We start from the raw sequence: 18,627 nt of genomic DNA, 5'->3' as shown, positions 1-18,627 counted from the left end.
ATCTGTAGGTGACACCAAGCTGGGAGGGGTTGTAAGCACTTTGGAGGACAGGATAGGAATACAAAATAAACTTGACAAATTGGAGAACTGGTCTGTAATCAACAAGATGTACTTTGCACTTGTTTATTGAATTTCTTCCCCTAGACAGGAAAAATCAAATGCACAACTACAAAATGGAGAATAACTGGTTGGACTACAGTCCTGTAGAAAAGGATCTAGGGATTATAGTAGATCTCAAATTGACTTATTCAATGTGCTAGTTGTGAAAGCCTAATATTCTGGAATGTATTAACAAGAGTGTTGTATGTAAGACATGGGAGGTAATTGTCCTGCTCTACCTAGCACTGGTGAGGCCTCAGCTGTAGTACTGTGTCCAAATCTGGGCACCACACTTTAAAAAAGATGTGGACAAATTGGAGAGAGTCATAGGAGAGCAACGAAAATAATAAAAGGTTTAGAAAACCTGACCTATGAGGAAAGGTTAAAAAAACTGGGCATGTTGAGTCTTCAGAAAAGATGACGGGGGGGGGGGGGGGAGGGAAACTTGATAATCATCTTCAAATTTGTTAAGGTCTGTTACAAAGAGGATGAGGATCGGTTCTTCTTGGTGTTCACTGAAGGTAGGATAAGAAGCAATGGGTTAAATCTGCAGCAAGGGAGATTTTTAGAAAGGGAAAAACTTTCTAACGAATAAGGGTAGTTGAGCTCTGGGATAGGTTTCAAAGGGAGGTTGTGGAATCCAAATCGCTGGAGATTTTAAAGAATATCTTAGGCAAACACCTGTCAGGGATGCTTTAGGTTTACTTGGTCCTGCCTCAGTGCATGGGGTTGGTCTTGCTGATTTCTCAAGTCCCCTTCCAGCCCTACATTTCTATGATTCTGTGATTTTTATTTATTTATTTTTTTTCCCCTTGCCTAATTGTATTGGAACTGATAGACTATTTTTATGTTACCAACTGAACTGACAAGTTAACTAGTATCTTCGGAACCCCTTAATCAAATGAGCAGATGTTTGCCCTGCAAACTTGTCCCTGGCCCCCGAACTGACATATCAGTTTTCAAGCTGATCTATTTATGTGGATTTTAGACAAGATGCAAACACATCATGCTTATGCTGACCCTGCATTAGCATATATATATTTCCTCAATGTACCCTGGGAAGTACTGCACTCTTGTCACTAGCCTGAGGCTTTTGATGTGGCCTGTGAATATTTGTCTGTCTGTAAATCCTATGACTTTCTCTCTTCCTCTTCTCCCCCCCCCCCCCCCCCTGCAGTTTGTTGTTCATGAAGTGCCTGGTCAGGACTTAGAAGTGGACTTGTATGATGAAGATCCAGATAAAGATGACTTTCTGGGCAGGTGATGCACATAATTTCCTATTTCTCTTTTCAATAGTACGGGTATGATCAATTTTTCAGAAGCAATCCCCTGTAATAATAAAGGCATAGATAGGTCAGTGGTGGTTGCTCAGTGAGATGTAAACCTTATGAGAAACATAGCGGCTTCTTGTAAAATAACTTTGGGGGGTGGAGCCTTCCTCCTCTAGGTTTCTAGTTCTAATCCATCCCAGACTATTCATGATGAAGTACCTACATTTGGATGCTGTCCGATCACTGATGTATGTGAAACTAATGTGATGCTCTCAGTCAGGCTCTTAATAGAGAGGGGTCCTGGTCATAAAAACAACCACTGCAGTTGGCACTTTTTTGGCCTTCCTAGAAGAGACTAAGATTCTGAAATTAGCTGAAGCCTGAGCTCTGCAAGCCAGGACTGAAGGTCAAACTTGCATTGCTACTTCATGAGCTGTACCTGTCCTGTGGACGGACAGGATTGTCAACATGGCATTCTTAGATAGCAGCGCGTTAGGGGAAGCTTTGCAGAAGATAACTAAGAACCACCAAATTCCACCTACCTAAGTACAGTATATCAGAGCTGGCTTCTTAAGAAGAGGTGCTTTACATTTATGTACTTCAAAACATACTAAGCAATTTGCCACCACCCAAAAATGGGATGCGACCAAGACCCAAAATAAAGTGTTTGTATTAATTTTGATGGAATGAATGGGCCCAAAGAGTTAACCATCTTAACATGAGCCTGTCCCTGTCCAACATGAAACAAGGTTTGGGGTTTAGTATACAGACGTTAGCCTGCTTACAACCATGGTGCAAACACCATTAAAACTCTTTTTAACCTTTTATTGAAGATACTGAGAAGGAAAAATCATTAAAGCACTTGAAATGGGAAGTATTTAGCTAAGGGTTTTTTAAACATCGTGTGTGTGTGTGTGTGTGTGTGTGTGTTTTCTCTCTCTCAATAGTTTGTAGAGAAACCACCACCACCACCAGCCCCCCTCTCCTCTTCCCCCCCCCCCTCCACACACACACACACACACACACACACACACACACACACACACACACACACACACACACACACACACACACACACTTGACAGCATTAAAAATATCTGTCCTTTTAGGAAAAAGAGCAAGTTAGTTGACATGGGCTGGAGCCGTTACTGCTGTTTAAAGCCAGATCCCATTTCCTAGAAGGCAAAAAAAGGGTCACGCATGCACACATACACGTGGTGGTGGTGGGGAATATCAAAGAGAAGACACCTCTTTTGTCTCTGGTGTTGACTTTCTCACTGCTGGAGAAACACAGGCAAGGCACATGATCCTTTTATTAGCCACTCTGAGACCTTGCAAATGTGCATCAGACTGTTTAGGACATTGCCATTAGCTGGCTTTCTGGTCACAGGTTTACAGCAGTGTTGCAAAATATAGTCGTGGCCAGCTAAGCCAGACTGTCCTGAGACAGGAGGAAAAAGGAGTGAGATAAAAGAGAAGAAATAAGGTGGGGAAGGAACAGAACAGTGTGTGTCACTGTCAGACAGAAAGACCGCCTCGGATGGTGGTTGGTATTTAGCCAGAGCCAGCGGAGGTGGCAATGTCATCTGGGCTCCTCTCTCTGGCACGGTCTGTGTCAGCACATCTCTTCGGATCAGGACGAGGGCCCAACTGTGTTATGGAAAAATCCTGGGGTCCCAGGAGACACTGGGGGTGGCAGCTCTGATGGTAGAGCTCACTGCAGTGGTTGCTGGCAGGTAGCTTTCTCTTCTGCTAATTTTCCCCTAAAAGGGAGTGATGATGTGGAATAGCACATCCCCTCATTATTTTGTCTGCCAATTAGGCCTAATTTCTGACACACCAGTTTTGGTTCACTGATTTCCAGTTTTGTCAACAATGGTAAGACAAAATAGATGGCTCTCAATGTCCCCAAAGTAGCCATAGAATGGATGAAGGAAACACTAGAATTAATCAGTCATCTTACCTACCTAGGAAGTGAGATGTGCAGGCAACAAATATCCAAAGGGGCAAATAACGCTTCCAAAAGCTTGAAAGTAGCATGATTGGCACTGATACAAAAATGATTTTTTAATGCCAGAGTCATGTTTGTCCTCCTTTTATGGAGCAGAGCAATGAAAATCTCCAACAGAAATTGATAAGATGACCAACTCATTCCAAAGTAAATGATTGCAGAAGATCTTCAGAGTCTGTTGGCAAGAGTTTCTTGCTCTACTTAGAATTTCTGATGTTGCAACCCAATCTAAGGCATCAAATATGGTAAAAAGACAACAATGGATGTATTTAGGACACGCTTTAAGGATGCCATAAACACTACTTCCACTGAAAATGATATGGAAATCACCTAGAAAGAGGGGAACCTAGAGAAACATATGCAGAACGAGAGAGAAGCCAAATCCATCAACATGACACTCAAAGGCCTGAATAGTCCAGCAAAAGACCAAAATAAATCGTGGAAACTGGTGAACACTCTATGCACCTGAGGGTGCTGGACATAGGTGCCAACTTCCCCTCTGCCCCGTGGGTGCTTGATTTCCCCCCCCCCTCACTGCCCCACCCCTGCACCGCCTTCGCTCTGCTCCAATTCCACCCCCTTCCCCAAAGTCCCCACCTCTTCTCCACCTCCTCCCTCGAGCACGCCGCTTCCCTATTCCTCACCCTCCCTCCCGTAAAGTCCTAAGCACTGCCAAACAGCTGTTAGGCGGTAGGCGGGAAGCGCTGGGGGGTGGGAGGGGTAGCGGGATGTGGTGTGCTCAGGAGTGGGAGGGGGGCAGGAGGCGGGGCGAGGGGAGCTTGGCTGCCTGTGGGTGTGGAGCACCCGCTAATTTTTCCCCATGGGTGCTCCAGCCCCGCAGCACCCATGGAGTCGGCACCTATGGTGCTGGAGGAGACAGAAAAAGATGGTGGTGACTTCCAGTTCCACACTTTTCTTGTTTACCAGGTATGATCTTAAGAGTCCTTGAATTCTATAAATAGGCCTTTGTTTGTAATAATTCAGTCTGTCTCCCATTTTCCCATCAACATTTGTTATAGTGACATTTTATCAACTTTCACTTACAGTTGAGCTCACAATTAGAGTATATTTGTAGGCCCAATTATTACTACTGAGGGATGCACAAATTTATTCATGCAGAAAACTTAACATTGAGGGATTAATTCCTTTAGTCCAAATAATTGTCTCTAAACCTCTTTTTTTTTTTTTTTTTTTTTAAATGTGGTTGTTGTGGTTATTATTTTTGATTGTGATGCAAATAACTCTGAACACTAAAAGTGATTCCTAAAATGAGGGACACTTGAGTGGTACATTTCAAAGGTCCCTTCAGATGTGTGTTTTATATAAGCATTTCCACAGGGAGAAGATTCATAAAAGCCAAACATGTTCAGTAACACATGCTGAGGGTAACGTGTAGCTTTTGTTCTAGACATGGATTCCATTATAGATCTGTTTGGTGAAATATTCATCTCTTGTCCATTAATTATAATATGCTGTTCACCAAAACATTCAATGTAGTAATGAATATTGTGACATGTTCTCTTTTTGTCTTGCAGCTTACTTATAAGCCTTGCTGATGTAATGAATGACACAATTGTTGATGAGGTAAAAGTTTATGGTCTGTTTCCAAATGTTATAATATGGACCTTGCACATTCCCTGATGTTTCTGCACACTTGCAGCTTGTTATTGTCACAATTTTATTACAGGGAAGAGAAGTGACAGCTGGTTACTGTTGCTCATAAAACTTTAAATACCCTAAGGAATGGCTTTTCAGTTAAACTGGCAACTCCTGCCAGTACAGTACAAACTCAAGTGCTATTTTGCATTTGTGTTGCATATGCATAGTGTGTCCTGAGTGTTTGTACAAGTCTCTAAATAGATCTTAGTTAAAAATTTCTTCCTGGGCAAAGAAACAATAAATTATAGTATGACGCTTTTGTTCTGGAATCAAGCACAATGTAGAGATTGCTGCCCCCAGTTTCCAGTACTTACTCTTATTAGTATTGTTAGTTCCATATGATGATTAGTATCTTATTTATATATTAATGTTTCAAGTCTTTGTTTCTAAATACGCTTAAGTAGGTCAGTTTATGCATAAAAAATTCAAGCTCAAAGTGCAATTTAAATTGGCTCTTGTACATAATTCACAGTAGGATTGCGACACAGAATGCGTTTTTCTGCAAACAGTTCTCAGGTTGTGTGTTTTTTTTGTTTGTTTTATTCTCTTCACTTAGTGGTTTCCCTTAAGTAAGACTGCAAGTGGACACTTGCATTTAAAGCTCGAGTGGCTTTCATTAGTAACTGACCAAGAAAAACTACATGAGGTGAGTGTTGTTTGTTTCAGGTATTCCGACATTATATATCAGTCTGATCGGCTCCTTTGCAGAGTAATATGACCCAACTATGAACCAGAAATAATCCTCCTGGAGCTTTTATTTGTTTGACAGAGCTTAGATATGAACTTTCCCCAAGACTGAATTTGTTTGCATTAAGAGAGCTCATCTAATTCCTGATTAGGTTTAAAATAAGGAAAATGATGCAACCCTTCTTACTTTTTTTAAAAAGTAGTAGCATTTGACAGCAATGGCCCAATAATCTCTCTTCTCCCCGCTTCCTTCTACCACCCCCAAATCACCACCGTATCTGAGCCCCTGCACGTAGCATAAACCAACTCCCAATAGTGAAACTAGTTTGGGGCTGTGGCTATAGAACGCTGTAGTGGTACTCTCAGTGGGCTAGTTTGCATCACTCTCATTTTTAAAAGTGTTCCCTCCTTGCCACAATTCAACCAAAGCACTTAAGCACATGCTTAAGTTCCAGTGAAGTCAATGGGACTTTATACACTTTTTTTGAATAGTGATCGACATGCCCAGGTATAAAGTTAAGCACATGCTTACATGCCCCCCTGAATGAGGGGCTCAGTTCTCCAGTAAAGGCGTTGCATAGCACTGAGGTCATGATGTTGAAGACTTAAACCCTGATCGGCCACACTTTCACTCTACGTTTTTTGAGAAGTTGAGTCACTTTGAACCTTTCAACTTCATTTTAAATTGTGTTACAATTGTAGTTAGAGACATGCTACACATCTTAAAACTTCCATCACCACTGACTGGATTGACTAGATCATGTTATCTCACTATTGTGTATATTTTGTGCCTAATGTATTTAAATGTGCACATGGCAAATCTGACAAGGAAAGACATCTAGATAATGTGGACTGCAAATTGATAGGTGTGCAAACATGGAGAACAGAACCTCACTGGCCCTGGAGCCATATAATGTCCTTACATTAATCTAAACCTGGATGACATGGCAATGAACGAGTGATACAAATTACTCCAGTTGTGTTTGGCTGTTGGCCACATCCAGTTTCTCCCTAGTCACTGATTTCATCAGTCAATAGTCATCTGACCTGAACAGCACTTGTCTTGAAACAAACATGTTCTGGAACATAATTTGTACACCCAGATTAATAATTCTCCTCACCTCCACTCTGCTTTTGGGGTGCAGATCTAACGGTCTGTGAAAGCATCTTGCTCCCATTGATTTCAGTGACAAAACACACACTGATTTGAATGGGAGCAGGACTGGAGCATACAATGCTGTGGTTTCTGCTCGTGTGACCTCAATCCTTTTTGAACAGTTAGACGTTGAGTTGCATGCCCCTAAATGCCAGGTTTTAGGAGCAAGTTGAAAAGCTGTTTGTTTCAGTCTAGCAACTCATGTCTTAGTAGGTACCCCATGCATTTGTGCTCTTCCGTGGTTTTGTCCCTGATGAGTTTTGTTTTTGTTGTTGATCTTCGCAGGATAAGAATGGTCTAGCCACAGCATTGTTAATAGTCTATTTGGACAGTGCTTGCAACCTTCCGGTAAGTACAGAAGTAACAAGCAGCCTATACTTCTAATTTTAAAAAAGCTGCACTAACTGTTGTAAAATATATTCTCCACTGATACAGAAAAATCACTTTGAATACTCAAATGGTGAATATGGTGCAAAGAAGTTCAAAAACCAGAAATACCTCAAGGTAAATACAGATATTTTCTCAACACCCCATAAAAACACATGCTGCATTACACAATATTTAACAGGTTGGGCTGGTGTCCATTAAAGGAAAACATTTCAACCATGTCAGGAATTGGAGTCTGAATAACCGTTGTTCTCTACATCAGTGGGCCAGAGCCATCCCTGGTATAACTCCATTAGCTCCGTCAATGGATACAGCCTGCTGCTTTTCTGTGATTTCATTTTGACACTGTGTAAGTGAGGGAATGTGAAACAATAGAATCTCTCACCTAAGAGAATCCAGCCATTGGACTAATTCCTACCCTCATATCCACTGCTGTAAGGCTTTCTACTCTTAAGGTGTCCTTTCAGTTCAATCTCTGTAAACTTCCATCCTTCCAAAATGGGCTAATGGACATCTTCCTTTTTCTCAGAAATGGTCACTGGCTTTCTGTCTTCTTTAGAATCTAGCACAATCCCTTTCTCTTAGTATTTAGAGGAGTTTCCAAAGCTACCCTACCATATTAACCTCCTCCTTTTCCCTTCCACTTATTCCCTGTACTCCTCAAATGTTGCATCTGTAAAGCACCTACCTCTCTTGGCTTTCTGTAATCCGACCAGGACACATCTCTTCAGCTATACCCGCTTACTCTTCTTTCAAACCAACTGTACATCCATTCCACAGAATCTTGAGTTAATCCCGTTTCTGATTGGTTGACTTTAGGTTTGCTGAATTACACAACATAAACTGTAAGATTTCTACATTTACAATGCCCGTTGGATTCAATCCTGCTTCCCTTCAGGGTCGCTATTTTTGTTGTCATCATACTCTAAGGACTCAATTCTCCTTTCCCCATCTATCTTCACCCACCCACCCATCTTATTTTGGTCATTCTACAGTGAGCAGTAGATCCCTTTTTTCCTATGCTTGTTTATTACCTATACCAGAGTTTCTCAACGACCGGTCTGTGGACACAGGGAAGGCAGCAAGCTGGTTCCTGGTAACAAAAAGGTTCAGAAACACCGACCTATACGACGACAAATGAGGGAATCTTACACAGTCTTTCAGTAGGAGTCCAAACAGGATCCTATGGGTGTTCCTCAGCATCAGGGAGAGGGTACTGACTTGAGGGATACATTGTTTCCTTAAGAGTACCATTGTAGGCTTTTGGGGTGGGAAACAATAGCCCATTGGTGCCTGTGGGTTTTTTCCTCTCTTGCTGGAGGCTGCTGCTGGAGGCTGCGTTATCCATCCTGGGAAGGAACTAGCCTCCATTGGGAAAGTGCATCTTGTCATGAGGTTTCAAAGGCTGGCACTCTAGCTGCATACACAATGAATCCAGATTCTAGGGAAATCCCCTCGCGAGGGCCTGAGCCTCAGTGAATCATGTGGGTAGCTGTTTGAATGTGGGAATCTTTGCTGAGGGGAAGAATCTTATCTGTTTTTATTTTATTTTTTTTTCTCCCCACTTGTCTTCCTTCCCAAAAAACACCTACATTAATAGCTGCCACCTATTTATATCCAGAATGCACAATAGTTTGGCTTAAATCTGAAACTTGGATGGTGGAAGATCAAAATACGGTGTGTTTGTAGCAGCAAGCCATGCAAATCCAAAACTTAAAAGTTACTTAAGAATGGTCCAGAATGTAACTTAGTTTTATGTTCAAACTAGCACATGATTTGGCTGACGCTTTCGTACCATTTTTCATTCCTTGCTGCATATGCTGCCTTCCCCTGCAGACAGTTGCTCAGCTCGTGCTGAACTGACAACATTGGATAAGATGGTGCAAAAATACCTGAGCAATATCTGGTGCAAGTAGGTGGCCAGGCTACTAGTTGGTAACCATCCTCTTTAGCCCATTTTGGAAGGATGAAAGTTTACAGAGATTGAACTGAAAGGACACCTTAAGAGTAGAAAGTCTTACAGCAGTGGATATGAGGGTAGGAATTAGTCCAATGGCTGGATTCTCTTATTGTGTAAGGATGGTGGGGTTTTTTTTTTTTGGGGGGGGGGGGAAGAATGGATGAAATTTCCATTAAATATTTAGAGTGGGATTTAGGAGATCTGGCTGCTTAATTCCTATTAATTTTAATGGAAATAGGTTGCCCAAATCTCAGCCTGAGAGTTTAAAGTTAGGGTTGCTTTTTTTTCCCCAGCTAAATATTGCAGATTAGCTAGAGCAGAAATGGCTTTGTATTGCTGGCTGAAAATGACTAATAACTGTCTCCTCCCCTTCTTTTAAAAAATGGGAAACAGAAGATGGACCGGGACCCTTCCTCCTACGTCCAGCTCACAGTGGGTAACAAAATTCAGAAAAGCAAGGTGAGCTGTCGAATCCTTCCATTTGTCTTAAAACATTACTTTTTACATGAAGGTATTTTTGATGCTTAGCTGACTTAAAAAAGTTACTAGTGAAAGTGATCCAGCAGAGTTATAGACATGAACACAGCTGTATGGCATATAAATAATAGGTATATCTCCATATATTATTATCTCCTAGAACTGGAAGGGACCCCGAAAGGTCATCAAGTCCAGCCCCCTGCCTTCACTAGCAGGACCAAGTACTGATTTTTGCCCCAGATCCCTAAGTGGCCCCCTCAAGGATTGAACTCACAACCCTGGGTTTAGCAGGCCAATGCTCAAACCTATCCCTCCCCAAATATAGATTGCATATGGAAGGACTGCACTACTTTAAGCATGGCTTTTGGTTTGTATTTCAAGTAAAGCTTGAATTTAGAGGTAACAATTTATTTTTTTAGCATCTGCTGTACAGACACATTTTATGTGGTGATTAACAGGTCACATGGGCCAATACGAAAGTGTTACCAGGACATAGTGGCTTACCAAATTTTTTCATCGTGTGGCTCGTGTCGATATAGTGTGGTCATCGCATGGACCACATCCCTTCCCACTGGTGTCAGGCTGGTATCTGCCCCTGTCATCAGAATAAATTCTCCTCCCTATTATATTTGAAACCAATTCCCATCACAGTCTCTTTCCTTCACCCTCAGCCAAATTAAAATGAATCTCTTCCCACTCCCCTCCTGGATCGTTTTCCTCTTTACAATAAAAATCCACTTGCAATGAGTTTCTTCTCCTCAGTTACTCAGTTCTCACCCTGACAAACATAATAAATACCTGCTCGAGTCAGTCCTTCCCTCCCATTAATTCCATTCGACTTACTGCCCTGCAGTCACTTTTATCACAAATACATTTCTCTCACCTCCCGACAAATTGGAGTGAATCCTATTCCCCATGCACACAAGCTCAATTTGCCTGCACTCAAATATTCTCCCGTTACATCAGTTCCAGCCACACGCCCCTCCCCCGCCCAATGAAATTTGGTTTTACCTTAATCCTTGCCCCTTCAGATGCCTGCAGCCCCTTCCCAGGTTCTCGCTTTAGTCGTCTTCCTCCCCTCTCCCCCAAACCAATTCTCCCTTCTCGGGGGTCCTTGGTGCTCCTCTCCCCCATTCCCAGCCAGTGGGCCCTTCTGGCAGTGCTCTTGGGGTCAGCAGAGGCAGTCCGTTTTATGGAGCAGCCTCAGCAAAGGCCCTACTGGCAGTCCCAGCTCTCTTTGCTTCTGAAGTAGTCACACACAAGGGGTTAGAACCTGCAACATCCAGCTTGAGAATCTCTGCTTCAGCCTCTGTATCCTTCATTTCTACCTGCTGTACCCAGTGGAATTCAGTGCTGGTGACTGTGGAAGCCACTTCCTGTTATCTGGGAGGTTCCATTTGGAAGCAACTAGTTTTTGCTTTTTATTTTGAAAGGCAGAGAAGAATCCTGATGTTGCAGGTTATGGGAACGCTAGTCAGAGCAGATTATAACCCGACTGACCTGTCTTGGCACTCACATGTTCTGCAGAACTTGTTCTGGCTTTGCCAGCCAGAGACCGTGTTTCTGTGCACTTGTCTGCCCTGGGAATTCCACTGTCTTTATGGCTTGGATGTAGCATCATTTGGATAAAACAACCATAATAGAGGGATTTCCAATGCCACATCATTGTCTTATGTCTATATATAAAGTCCTAACAAACACTTGGACAAGAACAAAAAGCTAAAATACCACAATCCTCTTCTTTCTACAGACCTGCAACTTCAGTAAAGATCCTGTGTGGGGCCAGGCTTTCACGTTCTTCGTCCACAGTGCACAGTCCCAGTCGCTTCATTTGGAGGTGAAAACAAGTGTTCTTCCTTTGCCTTCTCTGAATTTATAGTCTGTGTCTGATGCCTATTTACAGTGGATGTGATGCAGCTTCACTCCTCTACGTGCCTGCTGGGATTTGTGTTTGAGCTGGAACAGTCTTTGGACTTGTGTGCTCCCTTTAGGGGGAGAAGGAATGATGAATTCTCCAGCCCCTGCAGAAATCTGTGCCAGTTCTACTGCTATGGGGGTCTCCCCAGTCACAGAGAGATGCGTGGGATTTGCCCTTAAAATACATCAACTGGTTGTGCTTTCTGGAATGTTGGCATGGCCTGTCTGAATGCATCCATATTCAATAGTAGGCCCTACAATAGACAAACGCCTTCTTTCCACGGTTTGGTCTGTTAAGTTATTCCAAACGTCTAGCTTTGCTGTATACATAATACATCATACCTTGCCTTCTAATAAAAACCTCCTCTTTCCAGATAAAAGATAAGGATCGGGAGAATGCGCTGGGAACTTTGGTTGTCTCTCTCTCCCACTTGCTAAAGGATTCTGAGATGACTCTTGATCAGAAATTTCAGCTGGATCATTCTGGTTTAGACAGTTTTATTAAGATGAAACTTGTGTTGCGGGTATGTTGTTCCTCTTTCATATACTTTCTTTTTACTCTGATTCCCCAGAAGAAGCCTGAATGTCACTGAAATAAACCTATAAATCTCTACTCCATGGCCTGTCTAGATACATTTTTAAAATCTGTACATCCCAACAAATGCGACATAACTGCTAGCAGTTATGAAATTATATGCTCAGATTTAACTGCAACTCAACTGAAACTATATGAATCTGTCCTGAAGGATAACACCCAAACTAAACTGATTGTGTTTCCTAACTTAGTCATTGCAAACAAATACAAGAACTACATCCGATTCAACCCATGTACTGTATGTGCCCTACCCAATAGAATAGGATTTTTTTTTTATTTTAGCAAACTGTTGCCAAGTGTTTTCTTAAATATACACACTGCTTATTTTATCATTTAGCTGCAAGACTAGGGTGTAGCAGTGGTAGCTGCCCTATAGTTAAGATTGAAGCTAGCTTCTCATTGTAAGCCTGATTTCTCCCCCTTACCTCCCCTAAAAGAAACTGGTCCCTCTGAAATTTGGTATGCTGCATTTCATCCCAGTTAGTGTGTGTGTGCGGGTGTGTGTTCATCTCATGTGTCGTCCTCTTCTCACCATTTCCCCACCACCACCCCCAGGAAAATTTGGTAAAAGTCAAGAGTTTTGACGATATTTCTTTTTAAAAAAACAACCTACAGTTAGGCTGCTAAAATGAATATTTAAACACCTAAATAAGTGACCTGATTTCAAAAGTGCTGAACACCCAGGAGCCTCGGGCAGTTTAGGCCACTTTTATATAAAGGCCTGAATTTGCATTCGGTAACCTAACCCTAAACACTTCCTCTCCCTGCCCCAATATTGGCCATGGTGTTTTGAACATTTTTTCCTAACCTTTGTTAGGAAAAGTGACCAGCAGGAATCAGGGTGCTATAATGCTAGGTAGGTACACCTATGCACAGCAAGCAAGTCCCTACCCCGAAGAGCTTCCAATTTCAATAGAGAAGATAGGAAGTAGATTCCCATTTTCCAGATGGGGGAACAGAGTCACACAAATATTGACTATTCCAGTGTCTCATAGGGAGTCTGTATAGCAGAGCTGGGATTAGAACCCAGTTTTAGTTCCCGTTCAGCACCTTTAGTACAAAATCATCCCTTTATTTGCTTAGGGAGAGAAGGGATGAAACTGGGGAGCGGTGGTGGGGAGTGTAATCTAATGAGAACAACTTCCTAGAGTTTGGCAAGTGTCCTAAGGGCAGTAGTGGAAGCCCCATTACTTAGGAGTTCTTAGATACAATATGTGCTATGAGACACAATCGTGCTGGCAGAGGATGGTCTAGGATAATCTAACAGGAAATCAGTACTGTGCTCTTCAGAATGAGCATGCACTTTAATATCGGCATTAATCACTAGCTGATTTTCTATATCGCTTGGTTTTAGGTCTTGTGCATCAAGGAACCTGATCCACAAAGCACCTATACTGGTGTTAATGCCTTGAAGCAAGTTCCTGTACCTGCAGCAGAGAAGGATGGAAACCAATGCAAAAATCCCCTACCATCAAAAGCAGAACCCTCCAAAATGCCCCATGTGAGCAAAGACTCTGGAGTGCCTGAATCCAAAGAAGCTAAGAAGGAGAGCAGTGCAGATCTTACTGGATCTGAGAACCCAGCAGGCCCTGCAGTAAATGAGACTATCGCTGAGCTTAATGCACCAGCAGGGGCACACAATCTGGAATCCCAACCATTGGTGACTCTACCCACAAGAACCCTGGAACACAACGCTGCCCCCAGTGTTGCTTCATTGGGTTCTCTTGCCTCTTCATGCTTTGAATTAGATCACAGCAATCCGAACCTTCTTAAGTATGTATCTTCTTACGCTTGAATTTTGCTTTACCTGGACACTCTTCTTTTTGCAGGCTTCTACTATGTACAAAGGAATGGTTGAGGTCTCAGCCCACAACACTGACTTGAAATCCAAGGATTTAGCAGGGAACTCGCATAAACATTTCAGTCAGGAGCAAGTAAACTTCAGTCAAATTCAGATCTGTGTAAGCAGATGCAGCTCTTTTTGCCTTTGTTTTCAAGGGAATTGCATCTCCTTACATGAAGGCTGAATTTAGTTTTATGCATTTAAGGCACTCCACAGGGTTCACGTAGTAAGTCCCACATCCCATCATTGAAAAATACACTTGACTCAGGTACAATAAGCATATTTGGGATTAAAGGTAAGGGTAGAACTCCACGTGTAATACACATTAAAGTGAAACCTTTGCGAAGTGATGCAAACAGACTAAAGATCAAGTAGGTTTGGCTGACGTTTTCCCAGCCACTTTTGAAAATGGAAAAACTTTCAACAGTTTTCACAATCCGTGCACGGATGGTCTTATTAGGAGGCCGGAAAAGTGTGTGTGAGCCAGTACTGCCATCAGGTAGGGTCTGTCCCATAGGAGTCAGTGGGAGCCCCATGCATCTGGCTTTGTATAATTATTTCCCTTTTGAGAAATTTTAGCCACTTTGTGAGCTAAAAGAAGCACAGAAGTTTCTGTCAATCAAGTAGAGGCATCAAACCAATTTCAGCTGTTAGTTTTAACCTTTTAAAGTCAATACTTCCATATAGTGGAAGTCAACTTAATTTAAAATAGGAATTTGTTATGAATCTTTTTAATAACATTCCAGGTGATGTACGGAGACAGGGCCCCCAAACAAAGTCACTAAGCAGAGGATTACACACACATTGTACTGTACTTATTAAAGAGCACTTATAATAATCAGATATTTAAGTTATGGAAGCATGTGCTGTCATCCCTATGCTACACTAATACCAAGAGCAGATACCAATATAATAAACACCATGACCATTCTTGGCATTAAAATGAGCATTTCTGGTAGAGGCCTTGTAGATCACTCATATTCTACAGGAACAAATGGAGGATACCAGGAACAGGTAAGTGCTGTGCTTGGAAAACTGGGTTTACATTTCTCAAGGTGAGATGTATAATATGTTTTGGTGAGTGACTGATTTAATGATACACTGGATTTCAATGCATTTTTAATGTAGTTTTTCCCCATTGTTGTGACTTGTTCAACTGAAAATGAACCTCAACCCCTGCATCTCATAGCACACACCTTGTGTACTGATCTTGTGTGTGCATCCGGATGCTAAATAGTTGAAAATCCTGAACATGTAACTGTCTTACAGTGGAACTAATCTAACTGGAGTGCTCCTGGGAGAGATCCAGCTCACTGTGCGATATGCCTCTTTGCGACGGAGTCTCATTGTGATGGTAAATAGTTGCAGGTAACACTGACGTACTGTTTGTATTTACCTAGAATCTAAATGAGAACATAGCGTTTCTTGTGAATATTAATGCTTCACTTCAATGTCTCTCTCTCATGCAGTGTACACAACACAGCAGTGCTAACATTCCTGTAAGAAACATTTGCTGACTCAAACTGTGCAACTTTGCTAGGCACAGAAATCACCACATTTCATCAACGTAGTATTCTGTGTCTGATAGTGGCTGGTACAGCAGGTTCAGTGGAAAATGTCCACTTTAGGATTTGTTAAAATTATGGAATAACCTGCCCATACAGTAACTTTTACTAACACTAATGGTGGGGGAATGCCCTGGAACACGAGGGGTATTGGCCTTGATTTTTCAAGAATAGATGCCTACAGTTAGATTACTACATCCCTACTCAGGTGGCCTCATTTCTCAAAAGCAGTGTCCAGCAGCTTCCACTCAACTCAATGAGTCTGGAAAATTTTATATAACTGAATTTGAAACACCTAAAAGCATTCCTTGCTTACAAACCAGCCACCAAGACTATTACTTTTATCCTCTAGCCTAAGTTTGGCCTGACTTTTAGTTCAGAATGTACATAGTAAAGAGGCTCCCTATCGTATCAACACAGACTTATGTTCTTTTAAAAGAAACTTGATGCCAGCTTCTAATCGTGGAGTAGATCCATATGTTCGTGTCTACCTGCTTCCAGATAAAAGATGGGCAAGCAGAAAGAAGACTACTGTTAAGAAAAAAACACTGAACCCCCATTATGACGAGAAGTAAGTAGGAAACTTCATATAATTACTGCTGAACTATTAACAGAAAAGATTAACTGAACTTTAGCAGGAACTCACTCTACCTAATGAAATAGTTTGCATAGCTGTATGCATCTGTCATATATTAAGTCTTTGCACCATATAGTCCTTTCAGCTTTTCTACAAAACTTACTGTTAGGGGCTGGAATTCACCAGTAATTTAAGGTACTTGGGCAGAACCAAACACCAGTCTGCTTTGTATTTCTAGGGACATCCCTCTCTCCTGCCTTTCCAAAGTTCAGTAAATGCTGCTGCTTGTCTCTTAATGTGGCTTGTTCCTGTTGTATCCCCTCTTCTTGCATGTAACTCTCTTGCCTGTTAGTCTTTCCTTTTGGTGCACCAAACCCTTCCTTTGAAGCCCACTGATTCCTTTTACGCTTCCACAAAGACTTTAAAAAGTCACCTTTTTGAGACTGGGCCAGTTGGTTTGTTATATGTCTAAATTACATGATCTAGTTTAGGTTGTAAACCATATTTTCTGTCCGTTTGTATAGGGCCACGCACACTAGTGCTTAAAACATCAATACAAATAAGTAAAACCCGCTACTCAACTGTTCAGCCAACATTTTTGAAAAAGTGACTTTGGGTGCCTGTTTTTGGAGCCCCACTTGACACTTCAGAGGTGTTCAGCACTTTCTGGAAATGGAGAGAGACTTTGTCTCAAGGTGGGCCATGCAAAATCAATAACTATTGAAAAATCTTAACCCCTGACTTCTTAAAACTGTGGAATTGTTGTTTCTTACTCCCTGGATGACTGCTGTGTATTTGCCTCTCTGCTCCTTTTGAAGCCTCACCACTGCTGTTGAGAACACTTCCTCTTCTCCCCCATCCCTCTTTCCAGTATCTCACAAGTCCTGTACTACTTGTAATGCAGTTCAGTGAATACGTAGTATTCACTATCTCAAAACACTCCACCTTACAAACCTGACTTTTGGAAAAACTTTGGTCATGCTGACACTCTCTTCCCTACACAGCACCTCCCAGACCTAATTTTGTTTTCAGTTTGGATGACTAGCATAGCATGTGCCAGAATCGTGACTAAGAACTCTTACCCCACTTCTTTTGTCTTGCCTTAATATGACACAGGTCCCTCCCCCCCCCCCCCCCCATGTGAGGGTTTAATTGTGGGCTGCTTCCATTAAATGATGGATTTTGTCCTGTAGCCATTCAAAATCTGCATATGGGAGAAGATAGCCATAAATAGAAGTTCATCCTAAACACGTGTCTTTTGTATTGCCCATGTTCTCTTGCTGTGGTGGAAAGTGCTAATCAATCCTCAGATGATGTATTCGGTCATTGATCTAGAAGGGATTTGTGTGCAACAACTAATAAGGTTAACTACGGAAATACTACTACCAAAGACAAGTAGGGATCTAGTCTCCACTGAACAGGTAGGGTCTGAGCCTTCCAGACTGGTGCAAGTTGCTCTGATCAAATATAAAACTCCTGTTTTGGACACTAATGTTGTCAAGGTTTGTATTCAAATGGATAGTGAAGTTCTCAACCTGTGTTTAGGACTCACTTTGTAGAGTACACCTTATCCTGTAAAGCACAGCCATGCTGACTCTCTACAATACTAGTTTGTTTTGACCACTGACACTTGTGTCTAGCTTTTGGTTTTTATTAGTACAGTTTGACTTCATTGATTCTAGTCTCTTTATTAGCATGCACTTTTTGAAAACTCTCTTTTTAGATTTGAATTTTTTGAAGCTTTGGAAGAAGTTAAGAAAAGAACACTAGACGTTGCAGTGAAAAATAGCAGGCCGCTTATTTCACGTGAGAGAAGGGAATTGGGAAAAGTAAGTTTTAAACTAAAGTACTATTCAATATTAAACATTTATTCTAAAAAATGTCTTTACCATAGAAGCTGACTGGACATCTGTTCATACTCTAACTTTTTTGTATAAGACTTACACTTAAACTGTTTTCTGGCCCTCAGTATCACAGGTGATAAAGCTTTCTGCCACTAAATTATAGTGCCAGCAGGTAGGACTGGCCAGGAAACAATTTTTGGAAATCTTTGTGCCAAAATAGGATGAAAAGCCACAAATTCAATTTTTTGCGGAACTGGAATTCTGCACTACTTAGTTTAGTAGAGAGAAAAATATGCTCCGTGGCTGCCAAGGAACCAGGGCTCCCCTGCAACTTGCCTGACGGGCTGCTGAGGCATGGGAATAATTTTCTAACAGAAAATTCACTGGCAAAACTAAAAATTTCCCATCAGTCACTCTGATGGAAAATTCCTGAGCAGCTGTGCTCAGTGCTGAGGGTGGTAACAATGTTTAAAGCTCAGCTCTTTGGAACTGGAGCTATACCTCTAGAATTCTGACTGGAGGAGAGGCTAACAGTTTACATTTACAAATCTGTGAGCAAAGTTTAAATGTATATGTTGG

The 18,627-nt window shown here is 41.8% G+C and overlaps 1 protein-coding gene across 1 annotated transcript in view; it reads left to right on the top strand.

The window, feature by feature from the left end:
• The window catches only part of ESYT3 (extended synaptotagmin 3), a 57,373-nt gene that overhangs the window by 37,277 nt on the left and 1,469 nt on the right, over window positions 1-18,627 (top strand). Inside the window, exons 10-21 of the mRNA XM_065413568.1 lie at window positions 1,277-1,359; window positions 4,917-4,965; window positions 5,597-5,686; window positions 7,169-7,231; window positions 7,319-7,387; window positions 9,624-9,689; window positions 11,458-11,544; window positions 11,999-12,148; window positions 13,574-13,992; window positions 15,332-15,430; window positions 16,067-16,198; window positions 17,928-18,033. Of these exons, the coding sequence (XP_065269640.1) occupies window positions 1,277-1,359; window positions 4,917-4,965; window positions 5,597-5,686; window positions 7,169-7,231; window positions 7,319-7,387; window positions 9,624-9,689; window positions 11,458-11,544; window positions 11,999-12,148; window positions 13,574-13,992; window positions 15,332-15,430; window positions 16,067-16,198; window positions 17,928-18,033 (1,413 nt within the window). The remainder of the gene's footprint in view (window positions 1-1,276; window positions 1,360-4,916; window positions 4,966-5,596; window positions 5,687-7,168; window positions 7,232-7,318; window positions 7,388-9,623; window positions 9,690-11,457; window positions 11,545-11,998; window positions 12,149-13,573; window positions 13,993-15,331; window positions 15,431-16,066; window positions 16,199-17,927; window positions 18,034-18,627) is intronic.

Source organism: Emys orbicularis, chromosome 11 (assembly GCF_028017835.1).
Source record: "Emys orbicularis isolate rEmyOrb1 chromosome 11, rEmyOrb1.hap1, whole genome shotgun sequence".
In the NCBI taxonomy this organism is placed as follows: Eukaryota; Metazoa; Chordata; order Testudines; family Emydidae; genus Emys; species Emys orbicularis.
The sequence above is the reverse complement of the archived record's forward strand: the minus strand, read 5'-3'. Positions and strand labels throughout refer to the sequence as shown.